Source organism: Indicator indicator, chromosome 20 (genome assembly GCF_027791375.1).
Source record: "Indicator indicator isolate 239-I01 chromosome 20, UM_Iind_1.1, whole genome shotgun sequence".
Lineage (NCBI taxonomy): Eukaryota > Metazoa > Chordata > Aves > Piciformes > Indicatoridae > Indicator > Indicator indicator.
The window spans coordinates 1,782,785-1,796,773 of NC_072029.1; the positions used below are offsets into that span (position 1 = coordinate 1,782,785).

The 13,989-nt window shown below is 44.9% G+C and overlaps 1 protein-coding gene across 1 annotated transcript; it reads left to right on the plus strand.

Moving 5' to 3' along the window:
- Positions 1–478: 478 nt before the first annotated feature.
- MYL3 (myosin light chain 3) lies at positions 479–11,567 on the plus strand (the record flags this gene model as incomplete). The annotated part of the gene is made up of 6 exons (XM_054390026.1): positions 479–577; positions 3,467–3,494; positions 8,019–8,168; positions 9,293–9,466; positions 10,714–10,791; positions 11,539–11,567. Coding segments are annotated over 6 exons (558 nt in total), but the record flags the coding sequence as incomplete, so codon positions are not given.
- Between the last annotated feature and the right edge of the window lie 2,422 nt (positions 11,568–13,989).

A 13,989-nucleotide genomic window follows, 5' to 3' on the forward strand; every position in this document is an offset into this window, starting at 1 on the left:
TGGGAGCTAAATGTAGCTGTACCAAAAGAGTTTCAGAAGGTAGAGGAGATGAGAGATCAGGAGTGATGAGCAAACAGGAAGGGATGGAGCTGTGTGAAGGTTTGTCCATGGGCAGTGGAAGAGATTCTGTACATCATAATTGCTCTACACAGAAACTGATGGAAGAGGAGGTGATAGTGATGATGGGTATTAATAAGGTGAAAAAGGCTTTAGTAGAAACCCCCACATGCTTGTGAAATACAAATGTGATCTCAGTACAGTGATACTGATCTTGAGGCCACCTGGGCCTCTTCCCATCTGCTGCATTTGTGGCTTCTAAATAGAACTCAAAAGAGCACAATTAAAAAAAACCAACCCTCCTTCTACTCCTCCTCCTCCTCTTCCTTCTCCTTCTCCTTCTCCTTCTCCTTCTCCTTCTCCTTCTCCTTCTCCTTCTCCTTCTCCTTCTCCTTCTCCTTCTCCTTCTCCTTCTCCTTCTCCTTCTCCTTCTCCTTCTCCTTCTCCTTCTCCTTCTCCTTCTCCTTCTCCTTCTCCTCCATCTTCCCCTTCCCCTGATCTCAGCAGGGTTGGCTCAAATGTGTAAGGACAAGATGATGTTTCCAAGGCATTGTCTGAATGCTTCTGACTGCTGGTTAGTGGCAGATCATTAACAGGGTTTATTTCAGATCATGTCTGACTGCCCATGCTCAGTTATGTGGTGCCTGGGATACTATGGGTTTGTAAACCCCCCTGAGATACTATGACTTGATAAAATCCCCATGACATACAGAGCTGTGAATGATGTTAATGGCACCAAGGGGTCTGTGAATCCCTCCTGGTGTCTCAGGGACAAAACCCAGCTTCATGGTGGTGTTTAAGCAAAGAAGAGAGTATGAGGAAGAAGTTGTTGAGGCCACCAGTGCCCCAGTGATGACCCCTGGAAGCCAAGTTTGATAGAACATCAGGGAAGCTGGCATCAGACTTCCCATTTGTTATGGAACATCAAACATCTGCTTCCTTCAGAGTTCATAGTAACACAGAATTTTTTCAGGTGGAAAAGCCCTCTGATGTCATTGAGTCCAACCATCAACCCAGCACCACCATGGACATTAAACCATGTCCCAGAGTGCCATGGCCACAGGTTTCCTGAACACCTCCAGGGATAATGACTCCACCATCTCCCTGGGCAGCCTGTTCCAATCCCTGACCACTCCTGCAGGAAAGAAATGGTTCCTAATGCCCAACCTAAACCTCCCCTGGCACACATAGCACAGTCCACACATCAGGGTAGGAGACAAGTGGAAAGAGGTTGACCTTCAGCATCTTTCACAGGGATTTGTACAAATTATCACCCCTGTGAGCACTGGTGCTCTGGATGCTGGGCACTCATAGCAATGTCCTTGGCATAAAACCTCAGTTGCCACCAGAAGAAATTCCAGGAGAAACTCAATCCTTCTGAAGTGTCTGTGTACTGCAAACAAACAAAAAAAGAAACCAAACTCCATGGGAAGTCACCTCAGTCTAATTCCAAGGGACTATGTGGCCAGCAGGTGGAGTGAGGGGATTCTGCCCCTCTGCTGTGCTCTGCTGAGATCCCCCTGCAGTGCTGGGGCCAGCTCTGGACTTCTCAGCACAGCACAGACAGGGACCTGTTGGAGCAGGGCCAGAGGAGGCCACAGCAGTGCCAGGAGGGCTGGAAGCCCTCTGCTTGTATGCTTGTTGCTGTAGAGCAGCAGAAGCAGAAATTCTCTGGGGCAGGGACTTTGCTGTCCTGAGGGACAGCTCCACCTTTGCTCTTGCTGCAAGCAGAGAGAGAGCTTTAGCTTTGTGTGCTCCACGAGGGGAGGCAGAACACAACCCCAGGCACCTTCAGTCTAAACATAACCCAGGATTTGTTCTTTCCATCTTCAATGATAGCTTGTGGCTGGGTAAATGATGACTCACCTTGCCCTCCATCTCCATGGTGGCCTGTGCTGAGAGAGGAGAAAATAGCCTCAACCACCACCCACACATCTCTGCAGCTTTCCTGAGAGGAAGCAGTGCCTGGGTGGTAAAACTGTCTGCCCCCTCCTTGCCAACCATCATGCATGGTCCCTCAGCTCTGGGTGCTGTTTTTACAGGGGCCATGATTAGGGATGAGGCACACTCAGCCCTTCTGCTCAAACCTTCCCTTTGATCCAGCTGTGGGAATTTGCAGTCATGCACTTCCCCCTGGCCTGCAGGCTGTCAGAGGAGTAGCAGCTCATGCTCTCCAGGTAGGACTCACCAGATCAGAAAAGGGCACCTAGGTCTGTGCTAGTCACCCCCACTCCTTTTGTCACCCCTGTAGAACTGATCCATCCACTCAGTGAAAAGGAGAGCATTGCTCATCTTCTTCTCATGTCTAGATCTAAACCATGCCAAATTAAGCCCTAGAAGTGTTCACTTCTGCTGCTGTAAAGCCAATGTGAGGTCATTAACACATCTTGAGGTTGAAGCCCCATCCCTGGAGACACTGAAGATCAAACTGGATGAGTCCCTGAGCAACCTGATCTAGTTGGAGATGTCCCTGCTCCTTTCAGGGAGGTTGGACAAGATGACCTTCAAGGTTCCCTTCCAACCCAATGCATTCTGTAATTCTGTGTGATCTTGATGTCCACATCTAAGTGGGGTTTGGATGAACTGAGGCACATTGGGTGGACTTGAGGACCTTAGAGGTCTTTTCTAACCCCAAAAATTCCAGAGAATCCTATGAATTCTTCCCCATGCATCACAGTGACTTCAAGGGGAGTTGCCAGCAGCTCTGGCTTGATTTCACCCAGATGGACTATCAGTGCCTGGAGAAACTTAATGTGCAATAGCTTCAACCAAATTCTCCAAGCTTGATTTAATCAGAGGCTCAGGCTGTAAAGCTGCTGCTGACAATGCACCTGGACAAAAGTGTTCCCCATGGGGTGCTTAGTTCTAATTAAACTCAAGTACATGAATTTGGAATAGGACCCAAGCTAGATGATTATAGTCTTCATAACAAAGATGTGTTTAGCCCCTTCCATGTGTTAGAGAAGGGAGGACCATCATTTTTCTGCTAAGAGGTCCTTACTCACATTCTTTATGTGCTTCCTTTCCTGCCTGCCATTTGGCAAACTCTTTTCCTCCTTGGGCTTCTCTCAAGGTTGGCTGAGAATGGCCAACAAAAAATGGTAACCTCTTAGATGAGGTAGCTCAGATAAGGTTTGAACTGGACAGACCTGAAAATTGTTCCCTGATTTTCAGCAGCTGCAGGAGTAGTGTTGAGCCCTAACTTCCAAACTCCCCAGCCCTTTTGTGGTTCTTCCTGCTCTGAAGTCAGAATGAGAAGGAAGATATCTCCAGAAGGTGCTTAGAAACACCTTTCATGGACCTCACAAACACCCAGAACCATAACACAGAGATTAACTCAGTGCTTTTCTTATTTACTTCAGTTTTTCCCCCCTGTTTTGATCTGGCTTTTTTTCTTTGTCTCTTTCAGGTTGAGTTCACTCCTGATCAGATTGAAGGTGAGGAAGAGGTTTCTCTTCTGTACACAGTAAATATCATCAGTGGGAGGTGCTGGCAGGTGCTGGGGTGAACATGGGTGAGGTATTGAATCACAGAATCTTAGAATCATTTGGGTTGGACAAGATCTGTAAGATCATCAAGTCCAACCATGGATGGAACACAACCAAAGTGCAATGTTCATGTTTCTTGAATGCCTCCAGGCAGAGTGACTCCACCACCTCCCTGGGCAGCCTGTTTTAATCCCTCACCACTCTTGCAGGAAAGAAATTTTTCCTTACGTCCAACCTAAACCTCCCCTGGCACAACGTGAGGACATTTCCTCTTGTCCTGTGACTTGGTACTTAGAAGAAGAGACCAGCTCCCACCTGGCTCAAACCTCCTCTCAGGGGAATTTTAGAGAGCAAGCCTCCTTTTCTCCAGGCTCAACACCCCCAGGTCCCTCAGCTGCTCCTCACCAGCCCTGCTCTCCAGACCCTTCCCCAGCTTTCTTTCCCTTCTTTGGACCTGATCCAATGTCCTTCTTGGAGTGAGAGGCCCTAAACAGACCCCAGGATTTGAGGTGTGGCCTCACCAGTGCCCAGTCCCAGGGGACAGTCCCTGCCCTGCTCCTGCTGGCCACACTGTTCCTGGTGCAGGCCAGGATGCTATTTGCTCCCCAGTTCAAGAGAGACAGGGAAGTACTGGAGAGAGTCTAGTGGAGGCTATGGAGATGCCTTCTTGAGAAGGTTCTTTAATTAATGGCTTTGCTCCTTCTCCATCCCTCCTCCAAATCCTCTGCTGAGTTGCTCAGGAGAAAAGAGTGGAAATCATGCACCATGCAGATTAGGTACTTAGTTAATTAAAGAAATATGCAGCTTCTCTGCCAAGGAAGCAAAACCAACAGAAAACAAAACAAAACAGAACAAAACAAAACAGAAAAAAAAACAACAAAACAAAATAAACCAGAACAAAACAAAACAAAACAAAATAGAATAAAACAAAACAAAACCCAAAACAAACCCCACAAGAAACCAACACACTCCCCTCAAACCCTCAGTTCAAATATGTGCTAATTACAAAACATCAAATTGAAGAGAAAAATCTGGATTTTTTGGCAACTTTTCTCTGTATTCAATCAGCCTTTAACGTGTTACAGTCTGGGGACAGCCCTCCAGAACGCAGCAAATTATGATTGTGGTGGCAGGTTGTTGGGTTTGATTTTCCTTCTTTCAAAGCCAAACATCAGCATTAGTTGCTGAAAGCTTCATGCCAGCCCCAAGAAACTGATCCTGAAACCTCATGCATGAAAATCCTGGGAACACAACCACTGCAGCTGTCCCTTCTCTCTCTATTGTTTTATTTTTTTGTTTAATCCTCAGCTACCAGCCTGCTTTTGGCTTCCAGGGGTAATTGATAGCTGCAGTAGAACATCTGTTGGAATTTTGCTTTTGGTCTTTAACCACTTGGCAGAACTTGGTAGAGCCTATGTGAGATGATATCAGAAAATGGGTTAACTAGATGAATTAAACAAAAAAAACCCCACAACAAATTACAGAGTATCCAATTAGGCTGATTCAGAGAGGAGAGAGAGAGGGAAGGAAGGATTTGCTGAGCCTTAACCAAATGTGATGATGTCCTAGCCCCAGACTTCCAACATCACCTTGGGATTTTCAAGCCCTCCCCTCCTCCTTAATGTGTTTAGTTTCTATTTCCTAACAGCAGGTCAAAGTAACCTATGATCTGAGACAACTGCTCATTGATGGACACCTGCCCCTTTTCCAGTCCGAGAAGCCTGGGTGATGGATGAGACACAGAGGAGGCAGCATCTAGGTGATCCTGCTTTGGCAGGAGGGCTGGACTAGATGATTTCCAGAGGGCCTTTCCAACCCCTGTTGTTCTATGATCACAGAATCACAGAATTATTGAGGCTGGAATAGACCTCTGAGATCATCAGGTCCAGCCTATGACCTAACACCACCACAGGGACCAGACTGTGGCACTCGGTGCCACATCCAATCTTTTCTGAAACACCTCCAGGTACTCCATCACCTCCCTGGACAATCCATTCCCTTTCCATGAGGAAGTGCTTCCTAACACCCAACCTAAACCTCTCCTCTCAAGGTCCTTTCTAGCTCTGTCTTCTAGAATACTCTGAACTTCTTCATTTTCCTAAGGAAAAAGGCTTTGCTGATCCAGGCTTCCTCCCCTGCAAGGATCCATTATTATGTCAGCCCCCAAAATGTTACTTCCAGCAGGAGAAGGAATGCTCTGTGGGTGAAGCCATGTGTCACACCCCCATCCTCATGTGTCCTCCTGCCACAGCTACCAGTGAAACTGACTGCTTGTGGCAATGTATATTTAGGAAACTGGATTGCTGGCTTCTTCCAGGCCCCCCTAAATTGCTGGAAAGAGGAGAACAGGAGCTGTTCAAGATGAGAAGATAGGTAGCAATTAGGCTACATGAAAATACACACTGCTCCTGCCAGGGGTTTAATGGCTAGCAGGAGGACAAAGGAGACCAGAGCCATGCTGGTTTCATTGCTTTGATGGAAACTTGTGTTGAGCCAGCAAATGTAAATGAAAACATTTAAATAAGTTGCTTCTGTACGCTGACAAACTGGGCTTTCCAAAGCCACAGAGAGGCAGTTCCTTCTGACTTTAAATTGAATCAAATAAAAAGAGAGAGAGAAAAAGAGAAATAGGAGTTTTCAGTAGCTATGGTGAATTGTGAAGCTTCAGGAGGTGGTATGAAGGATGCTCAGGCAATTGGTCTTGGGGAAGAGGTAAGGCGGATGGGCAGCTGAGGGAGCAGGGGTATTTCTGATTCATCTCAGCTGTTCAGAGCCCCAGGGCAGCAAAAAGCTGGGAGTGGGACCCTGGCCACCTTCCACTATCACAGAGGAGCCCATAAAAAGCCACTATTGCCCTCTGCTGGAGTGAGGGCTGGCCATGGGGCTTGGGCTCCAACCAGAAACAGAGGAGGCAAAGATCCAGGAGAAAGAGTGAGCAAAGAGGAGAATGCCAAGAAGAAAAGAAAGGCAGTGTTAATTAGTTTGAAATGAAAATATGGATCATTGTTTGAAGTGTTGGATGAAGAAGGTGAAGGAAGGAAAGAAGGAAGGAAGGTATGAGTGGAATGCTAGAAATGAGAAGAGAGGGAGAATGGAGAAGAAGCAAACCCAACAATGCTGAAAGAAGGAAAGACAGAGGCAAATAAGTGAAGGAGAGGAAAGGAAAAAGGAGGAAGGTAGGATAATGAGGCCAGGAGAAAAGAGAAGACTTACAAATATGTGCTCAAGGATGTAGTGGAGGGGAGCTGACTGTCTTGCAAAGGGAAGGGCTCTGCATGGGCACACAGGGGAAAGCAGGCAGATGTGAAACAACTGGAATGGGTGATTGCATCTCCACACTTGAGATCTGACCTGGCTTCTTTACCTCATGGCGTCTCCAACCTGACGTCTCCAAATGGAATTTAGCTTTAGCTGGGTGCCACTAAAAAAGGAAAATCAGAGGATGCCTCTAGCTCTTCCTCTTGACACCATGAATACAGCAATCCATTGACTATGTGCTTTTCCATACACTTCCATCCTCCTCCACCAGCAGACTGTTTGATGTGTGAGTATTGCAGTAGCTTCTCATGGCACATCTTGCTACCTGCTCATAGAGGTTCTCCCCGCCTTCAGTGGGCTGTGTCAGTGCTCTCCATGGCCAAATACATCATCCAGTTATCTAATGAGCAGAACTGCTACTGCACCATCCCAAGTGCTCCTGAGAAGCTGCAAAGCTCTCAAGGCCAACCATCTCCATAAAGATTTCTGCTATTCCCAATGTTAGCTGAGATGGAAATACCAGGAGAAGGCCATTTGACCTCTCTGGTTCCATCCCCTGATTGAATCAGAAAATGCAGAAGAGGAGGAAGACAAACACTGCAGATAACAGCAACATCACAGCTCATCAAATTCCTTCCCAAACTACAAACTAGAAAGGTCAGGCAGAGTTAGTGAGGGGGAAGGTCCAGGCTTGGTTTGACTTTATCTGAGGGTACTGTGTCCAGTTCTGGGCTCCCCAGTTCAGGAGGGACAAGGAACTATTGGAGAGAGTCCAGCAGAAGTTGCAAAGCTGCTGAGGAGCCTGGAGCAGCTCTGTGAGGAGCAAAGGCTGAGAGCCCTGGGGCTGAGAGCCTGGAGGAGAACAGCCTCAGAGGGGAGCTGAGCAACACTCAGCAAAAGCTAAAGGAACCATGAGGGGCAAGAGGCTGAGGCCAGACTCTTGTCAGAGGTGCCTAGGGACAGGAGAAGGGACAATGGGCACAAACTGAAACCCAGGAGGTTCCATCTGAATTGGAGGAGAAAATTCTTTGGTGTGAGGATGCTGGAGGCCTGTCCCAGGCTGCCCAGAGAGGTTGTGAAGTCTCCTTCTGTGGCCATTGTGCTCCTGGGCAAGCTGCTGTGGGTGTTGGACTGGATGATCTCCAGAGGTCCCTCCCAACCCTCACCATGCTGGGATTCATGACATGAATTTCTTTTCATCTTCTTGTCTTCCAGAATTTAAGGAAGCATTCTCCCTCTTTGACAGGACTCCTAAATCCGAGATGAAAATCACCTATGCACAATGTGGAGATGTCTTGAGAGCTCTGGGGCAAAATCCAACCCAGGCTGAGGTCATGAAGCTGCTTGGCAGACCCAAACCAGAAGGTTGGTGTTCTCCTCTGAGTTTGTTTTGAGAAAGATCACTCCAGGAATTATTTGTGAAGCAGCTGAGGTCTTCATTTTTCTGGTGCAAAAGATTAATTGTAGAATAGCAAAGGACGTAGAACAGCCTCTGCAGACCAGGAGCATAAAAGTGGACGAGGGGGAAATACAACAACAAAAAAAGTGATCTTGCAGTCAATATAATTGCCTCAGATTTGGGAGAATGAATGAATTTAAGGGCCCTGTACGTCAGTGTGTTTTACAGTGACAAGCTTTGGCCTTTGAAAATTGCTTTGATGACAGGTCTTCACATGTTGTTACCAAACAACCAGACATGTTGAAGGCATCCAAGGAAACAAAGGGACAGGCTGATGGCAAGGACACAGCCTGATGTACGAAAGTCCCTGTTAGGAGCTCTGTGCTGATCACAGTCATGTCGCCCTGCAGCACTCAGCAGCTCTGCCAGGAGGAAAGGCTGAGGGGCCTGGGGCTGTTGAGAAGAGCAACCTGAGAGGGAATCTTCTCAGTGCTCAGCAAGAGCTAAAGGGTGGTGGGCAAGAGGCTGGGACCAGGCTCTTGTCAATGGTGCCCAGGGACAGGAGAAGGGGCAGTGGGCACGAACTGGAACCCAGGAGGTTCCATCTGAAGATGAGGAGAAACTTCTTTGGTGTGAGAGTACTGGAGCCCCTATCTATCTTCTCTCTCTCTCTCTCTCTCTCTCTCTAGCTATGTATCTATCTATCTATCCACCTCCCTCCCTCCCTTCCCTCCTCCCTCTTTCCCTCACTACTTACCTGCCTACCTACCTATTTTCCTACCAAATCCTCACATTTCTTTCACTGTTAGACCTCTTTCCCCCTCTACCCATTCTTCCAGCTCTACTTGTGATAGCTCCTACCTACCTACCTATTTTCCTACCAAATCCTCATATTTCTCTCATTGTGAGACCTCTTTCCCCCTCTATCCATTCTTCCAGCTCTACTTGTGATAGCTCCATTCTCTTTGCTCCCCTTCAGCTGGCACAACCCTTCTGCTCTTATCACCTCCCCGTGATGAACACCCTAGGGTTAGTCCTCAACCCTCCTGAAATCCACCCCCAACTTTCATTTCCCTCTGTGTCTTCGCAGAAATGACCTCCAAGATGATTGACTTTGAGACCTTCCTGCCCATGCTGCAGCACATTGCCAAGACAAAAGACACAGGCACCTACGAGGACTTTGTGGAGGGTCTGCGTGTGTTTGACAAGGAGGGGAACGGCACCGTGATGGGGGCTGAGCTGCGCCACGTTTTGGCCACACTGGGTAAGGTGAAGCTCTCCTCAAGCAGTCTCATCACTGAGGTCTTGCCCATACAGCCTGCACCATTTTGGGTAACCTTCGTGGAGAAACTGATTGGGCAAGGCTTCAGTCATCACCTTGTCCCCAGACATAAAGATGGAAAGAAAGGTCTTTATTAATGACCTCTTTAAAAATTGTTTCTCTGTTAATAATTTCTTTAATGATGACTTTAATAGTACCTAGAGCACAAGTCCTGTGAGCAGAGGTTGAGGGTTGTTTAGCCTGAAGCAAAGGAGGCTCAGGAAAGACCTGCACACTCAATGGAATTTATTTGATTTGATTTTAATTTTATTTTGTTTTATAATATTTTATTTTATTTTATTTTATTTTATTTTAAATTTATTTTATTTTAAATTTATTTTATTTTTATTTTAAAATATTTTATTATGTTATTTATTCTATTTTATTTTTTATTGTATTTGATTGTAATTTGATTTCATTTTATTGGTTTTTAATTTTATTTTAATTTTATTTTATTTTTGTTTTATTTTATTTTAATTTATTTTATTTTTATTTTAAACTATTTTATTTTATTACTTATTTTATTTTATTTTTTATTTTATTTTATTGTAATTGAATTTAATTGTATTGATTTTAAAACTTTTTTAATTTTTATTTTTTTAATTTTTAATTTTAATTTATTTTATTTTTATTTTAAACTGTTTTATTTATTTTTAAACTTTATTTATTTTTAAAATTTAATTTAATTTAAGGTTTTCTATTGTATTCTATCTTTATTTTATTTGAATTTATTTTTTGTATTTATTTTATTTTGTTTGTAGTTTAAACTATTTTATGTTGCATTTTATTTTAATTGTATTTCAGTTTTTATATTATATTATTTTATTTTATTATTTTATTTAAATTTATTTTTATTTTATATTCTATTTTTATTTATTTTATTTTAGTTTTTTTACTTTTACATTTTATTTTATTTATGTATTTATTTTTAAATTTTATTTTACTTTACCTCAGATTTTATTACCTCATTTTACTTAATTTTATTTTATCATTTTAACTTCATAGACTCACAGCATGGTTTTGGTTGGAAGGGACCTTTAAGATCATCTAGTTCCAACTTCCCTGCCATGGGCATGAACACCTTTCACTAGCCCAGACTGCTCAAGCCCTCATCCAACCTGGCCTTGAACACTTCCAGTGCTCACACAGCAGGGCTCAAGTACTGACCCAACATTTTGCTTTCCACCCAGGTGAGAGGTTGACTGAAGAGGAGGTTGATAAGCTAATGGCTGGTCAGGAAGATGCCAATGGCTGTATCAACTATGAAGGTAGGTCTGAGCAGTCTGAGCAGGGTGCTTGACACTTTTGTTGTAATTAGCCCAAGAAAACTGAAACCTGTGAAAGATCTGAAGCAGGATTTGCCCCTCTCCAAGTTTTAGACCAGTTTAGATCCTGTTAGCATCCCCCTTGGTGTCCTAAGAATCACAGAATTGTTTGGGTTAGAAAAGAAACACTTTGCTTGTCTGCACACTCGAGTTCACTGCAGATACACAGTCACAGTAGCAGACTTGGTGACCTTCTGTGGATGCTGGAGGTTCATTCCAAAGACACCTCCAATGCCCCTTAGAATCACAGAACTGTTGAGGTGGGAAGAGACCTTTGAGATCATCAAGTCCAACCACTCCCCTACAGCTCACAATCCCACCACTACCACTAAGCCACGTCCCTCACCTTGGCTTAGCACAGATGTGCTGAAGTCTTCAAAGCCTTGAGAGATGAGGCTCCAGAGTTTCTCAGGACTGTGTCCTTTGGGGAGCCAGTTCAGTATGGCAGCTGGGGCAAGCTGTAGACTGACTGAGTTGCTTGTTCATTCCTACTGGCTACAGAGAGTGTTGTTATCTTAAGGACTTCCAAAGCAGTCAGCACCTGGTATCTCCAACCTTCTTTGAGAAGTGATGTGGTCCTCATTGCATCAGAGGAAGCAATAAGAGTGAAATTAAACAACAATCAAGATTAGACACCCAGGATCTTATTGAGTTCATTGCCATTGATCCTTCTTTTTCTCTTCTTTCCAGCTTTTGTGAAACACATCATGGCTAACTGAACACCAGGTGAGCCTCTCCTCTCCTTGCATATCCTCTTCTCTCCCTGCACATCCTCTCCTCTCCTTGCATATCCTCTTCTCTCCTTGCATATCCTCTTTTCTCCCTGCATATCATCTTTTCTCCCTGCATATCCTCCTCTTTTGAGTTTGGTGTCTGAGAGAGGCTTAAAGAATGAGTAATTAAACAAAGATCATGCTGCACAAAGTAGGACAAGAATGAGCAAAATCTCCTCTTCATCCTATCAAGTGCCCAGAAAAAATGAACAACTTTCTGGTCATCATCTGGTCATGCCTGGTAAATTTGGACACCTTTATTGCAAGCCTAACAATATACCCTAAAAGGATTTGATTTCCAAAGAACAAGTGCACATTCCTTTATCATTGACTGGAAACATCAAGTGATGCATATTTTTCATGTCCACCTATAAGTCCCTGCTCCTAGACTGGCTGCTAAAATGTCAAGGAGATAGAATTGAGCTGACTAGTGGGAAAATGGGCAAAAAAATGCAAGGGAAAAAAATTAGATAAGAAGGAGAGATGTATATTTATGTTGCTGAACCTACACAAGGAGGATCAGTATTTGCTTTCCATAAATCTGCCTCCCAACCTCTGCTGACAAATGGGTTGGTTGTTCCAGTAAAGAGACATGAGCTTTGTCCAGCAGATCTTCTGGCTTCATCCAGCAGTGTTCTCCAAACCACAGCACCATTAAGGGTATCTCTGTCTCGCCATCTCAAATGAGCCGAGCTTTATTTCCAGTATTTCCTGGTCCTTGCTTATTTTTGTATTCCTGGAAAAGGTGCCCACTGTTTTCAGCTGGTGTTCACCATTATTTATCTCTGCTCAGCTCCTGGGAAAGGCGTGACCTGAGGTGAGGGTTAACCAACTCCATCTATTCTGCAAAGAGTCTGCTGAGGCAGTGGCTTCATTCAGAATTGTTCTGGGTTTTGTTTGTTGCCTTTTGGGTTGGATTTTTTTTTTCCTTCTTCTTCTTTTTTTAGTTCTGCTTAGCTTTATTTTTTTTTTTTATCCTGACCAAAGTCTGGCTTTATTTTGCTTTTGAAGCTGACATTATCCCAGTCCACATAGAGCTGTCTGTTGTGTGGTGACTTCTGATTGTGTTCACCAGCTCACCGGTTAAGTAGGAGTCACATCCAGGTTTGAGGGACTTTTGGTCCAAGACATAACTGAACAAAATGGAAATTGGTTAAAAACGCTGACTGGGCTTCTTTTCTCACTATGCTTCAGTTTTCTTTCTTGAAGCCATTTATCTTCTCTGAACAGACACACACACACTCAGCTTTCCAGCACAGACTCCCTAATTTTGATTCCAAAGATCTGGACTAGCCCACAGCCATAGTGGCTAATCCCATAGGTAGCCTGATCCTTACTGGTTGTTTAGAGATGTTTTTCAATTCTTAATCCTACCCTAAACCATGAGAAATTCCTATTCTGAAGCCAAAAGTCTTTCTAATCACCTAAAGCAGTGTGAGCCACTGAGGAAGACAAGTGAGAAGCAGTAAGCTGTAAAGCTGGAGCAGAGCTGGGAGCTGCAGAACAGGGTCCAGCAAGAATGTCTTTGCCTATATGGGTTTGGAAAGGGATCTGAGAGCTCCTGGCTCATAGAGGACTGGAGCATGTGCCCTATGGGGAGAGGCTGAGAGCCCTGGGGCTTTTTAGTCTGGAGAAGAGAAGGCTGAGAGGGGATTGAATAAATGTTTATCAGTATCTGAGGGCTGGAGGTCAGGAGAGAGGGGACAGGCTCTGCTCAGTTGCACCCTGGGATAGGACAAGTGGCAACGGATGGAAACTTCAGCACAGGAGGTTGCACCTCAGCATGAGGAGGAACTTCTTCACTGTGAGGGTCACAGAGCACTGGAGAAGGCTGCACAGAGAGGTTGTGGAGTCTCCTTCTCTGGAGACTTTCTGGATGCATTCCTGTGTGACCTGTGCTGGATTCTCTGGTCCTGCTCTGGCAGGGGGGTTGGACTTGATGATCTTGGAGGTCCCTTCCAACCCCTAACATCCTGGAATCCTGTGAGTCATGGAACCATTTAGGTTGGAAAAGACCTTTAAGATCGTCAAGTCCAACTGTTAGCCCAGCACTGCCAAGTCCACTACTAAACCATGCCCATCAGCACCACATCTGCAGGGCTTTGCAATCCCTGCAGGGCTGGGGACTCTCAGAGAAACAATATGCCAATGACTTGCCAATGATGGGCATCATTCAGGGGTGGCATCTTCCACTCCCTCCTGTGTTGCAGGGGCTCATGTTTCTTGGCCATTCCCATAAGCTGGAGGAAATCCAGATCTATATCACAACATCAGAGTTGAACTGTCTCTTCCCTTTTCCATCTCTTTATCTTCTCAGCACCGTTGTTGTGACAACTCTCTATTGATTATTTCCCATACAGCCTCTCCA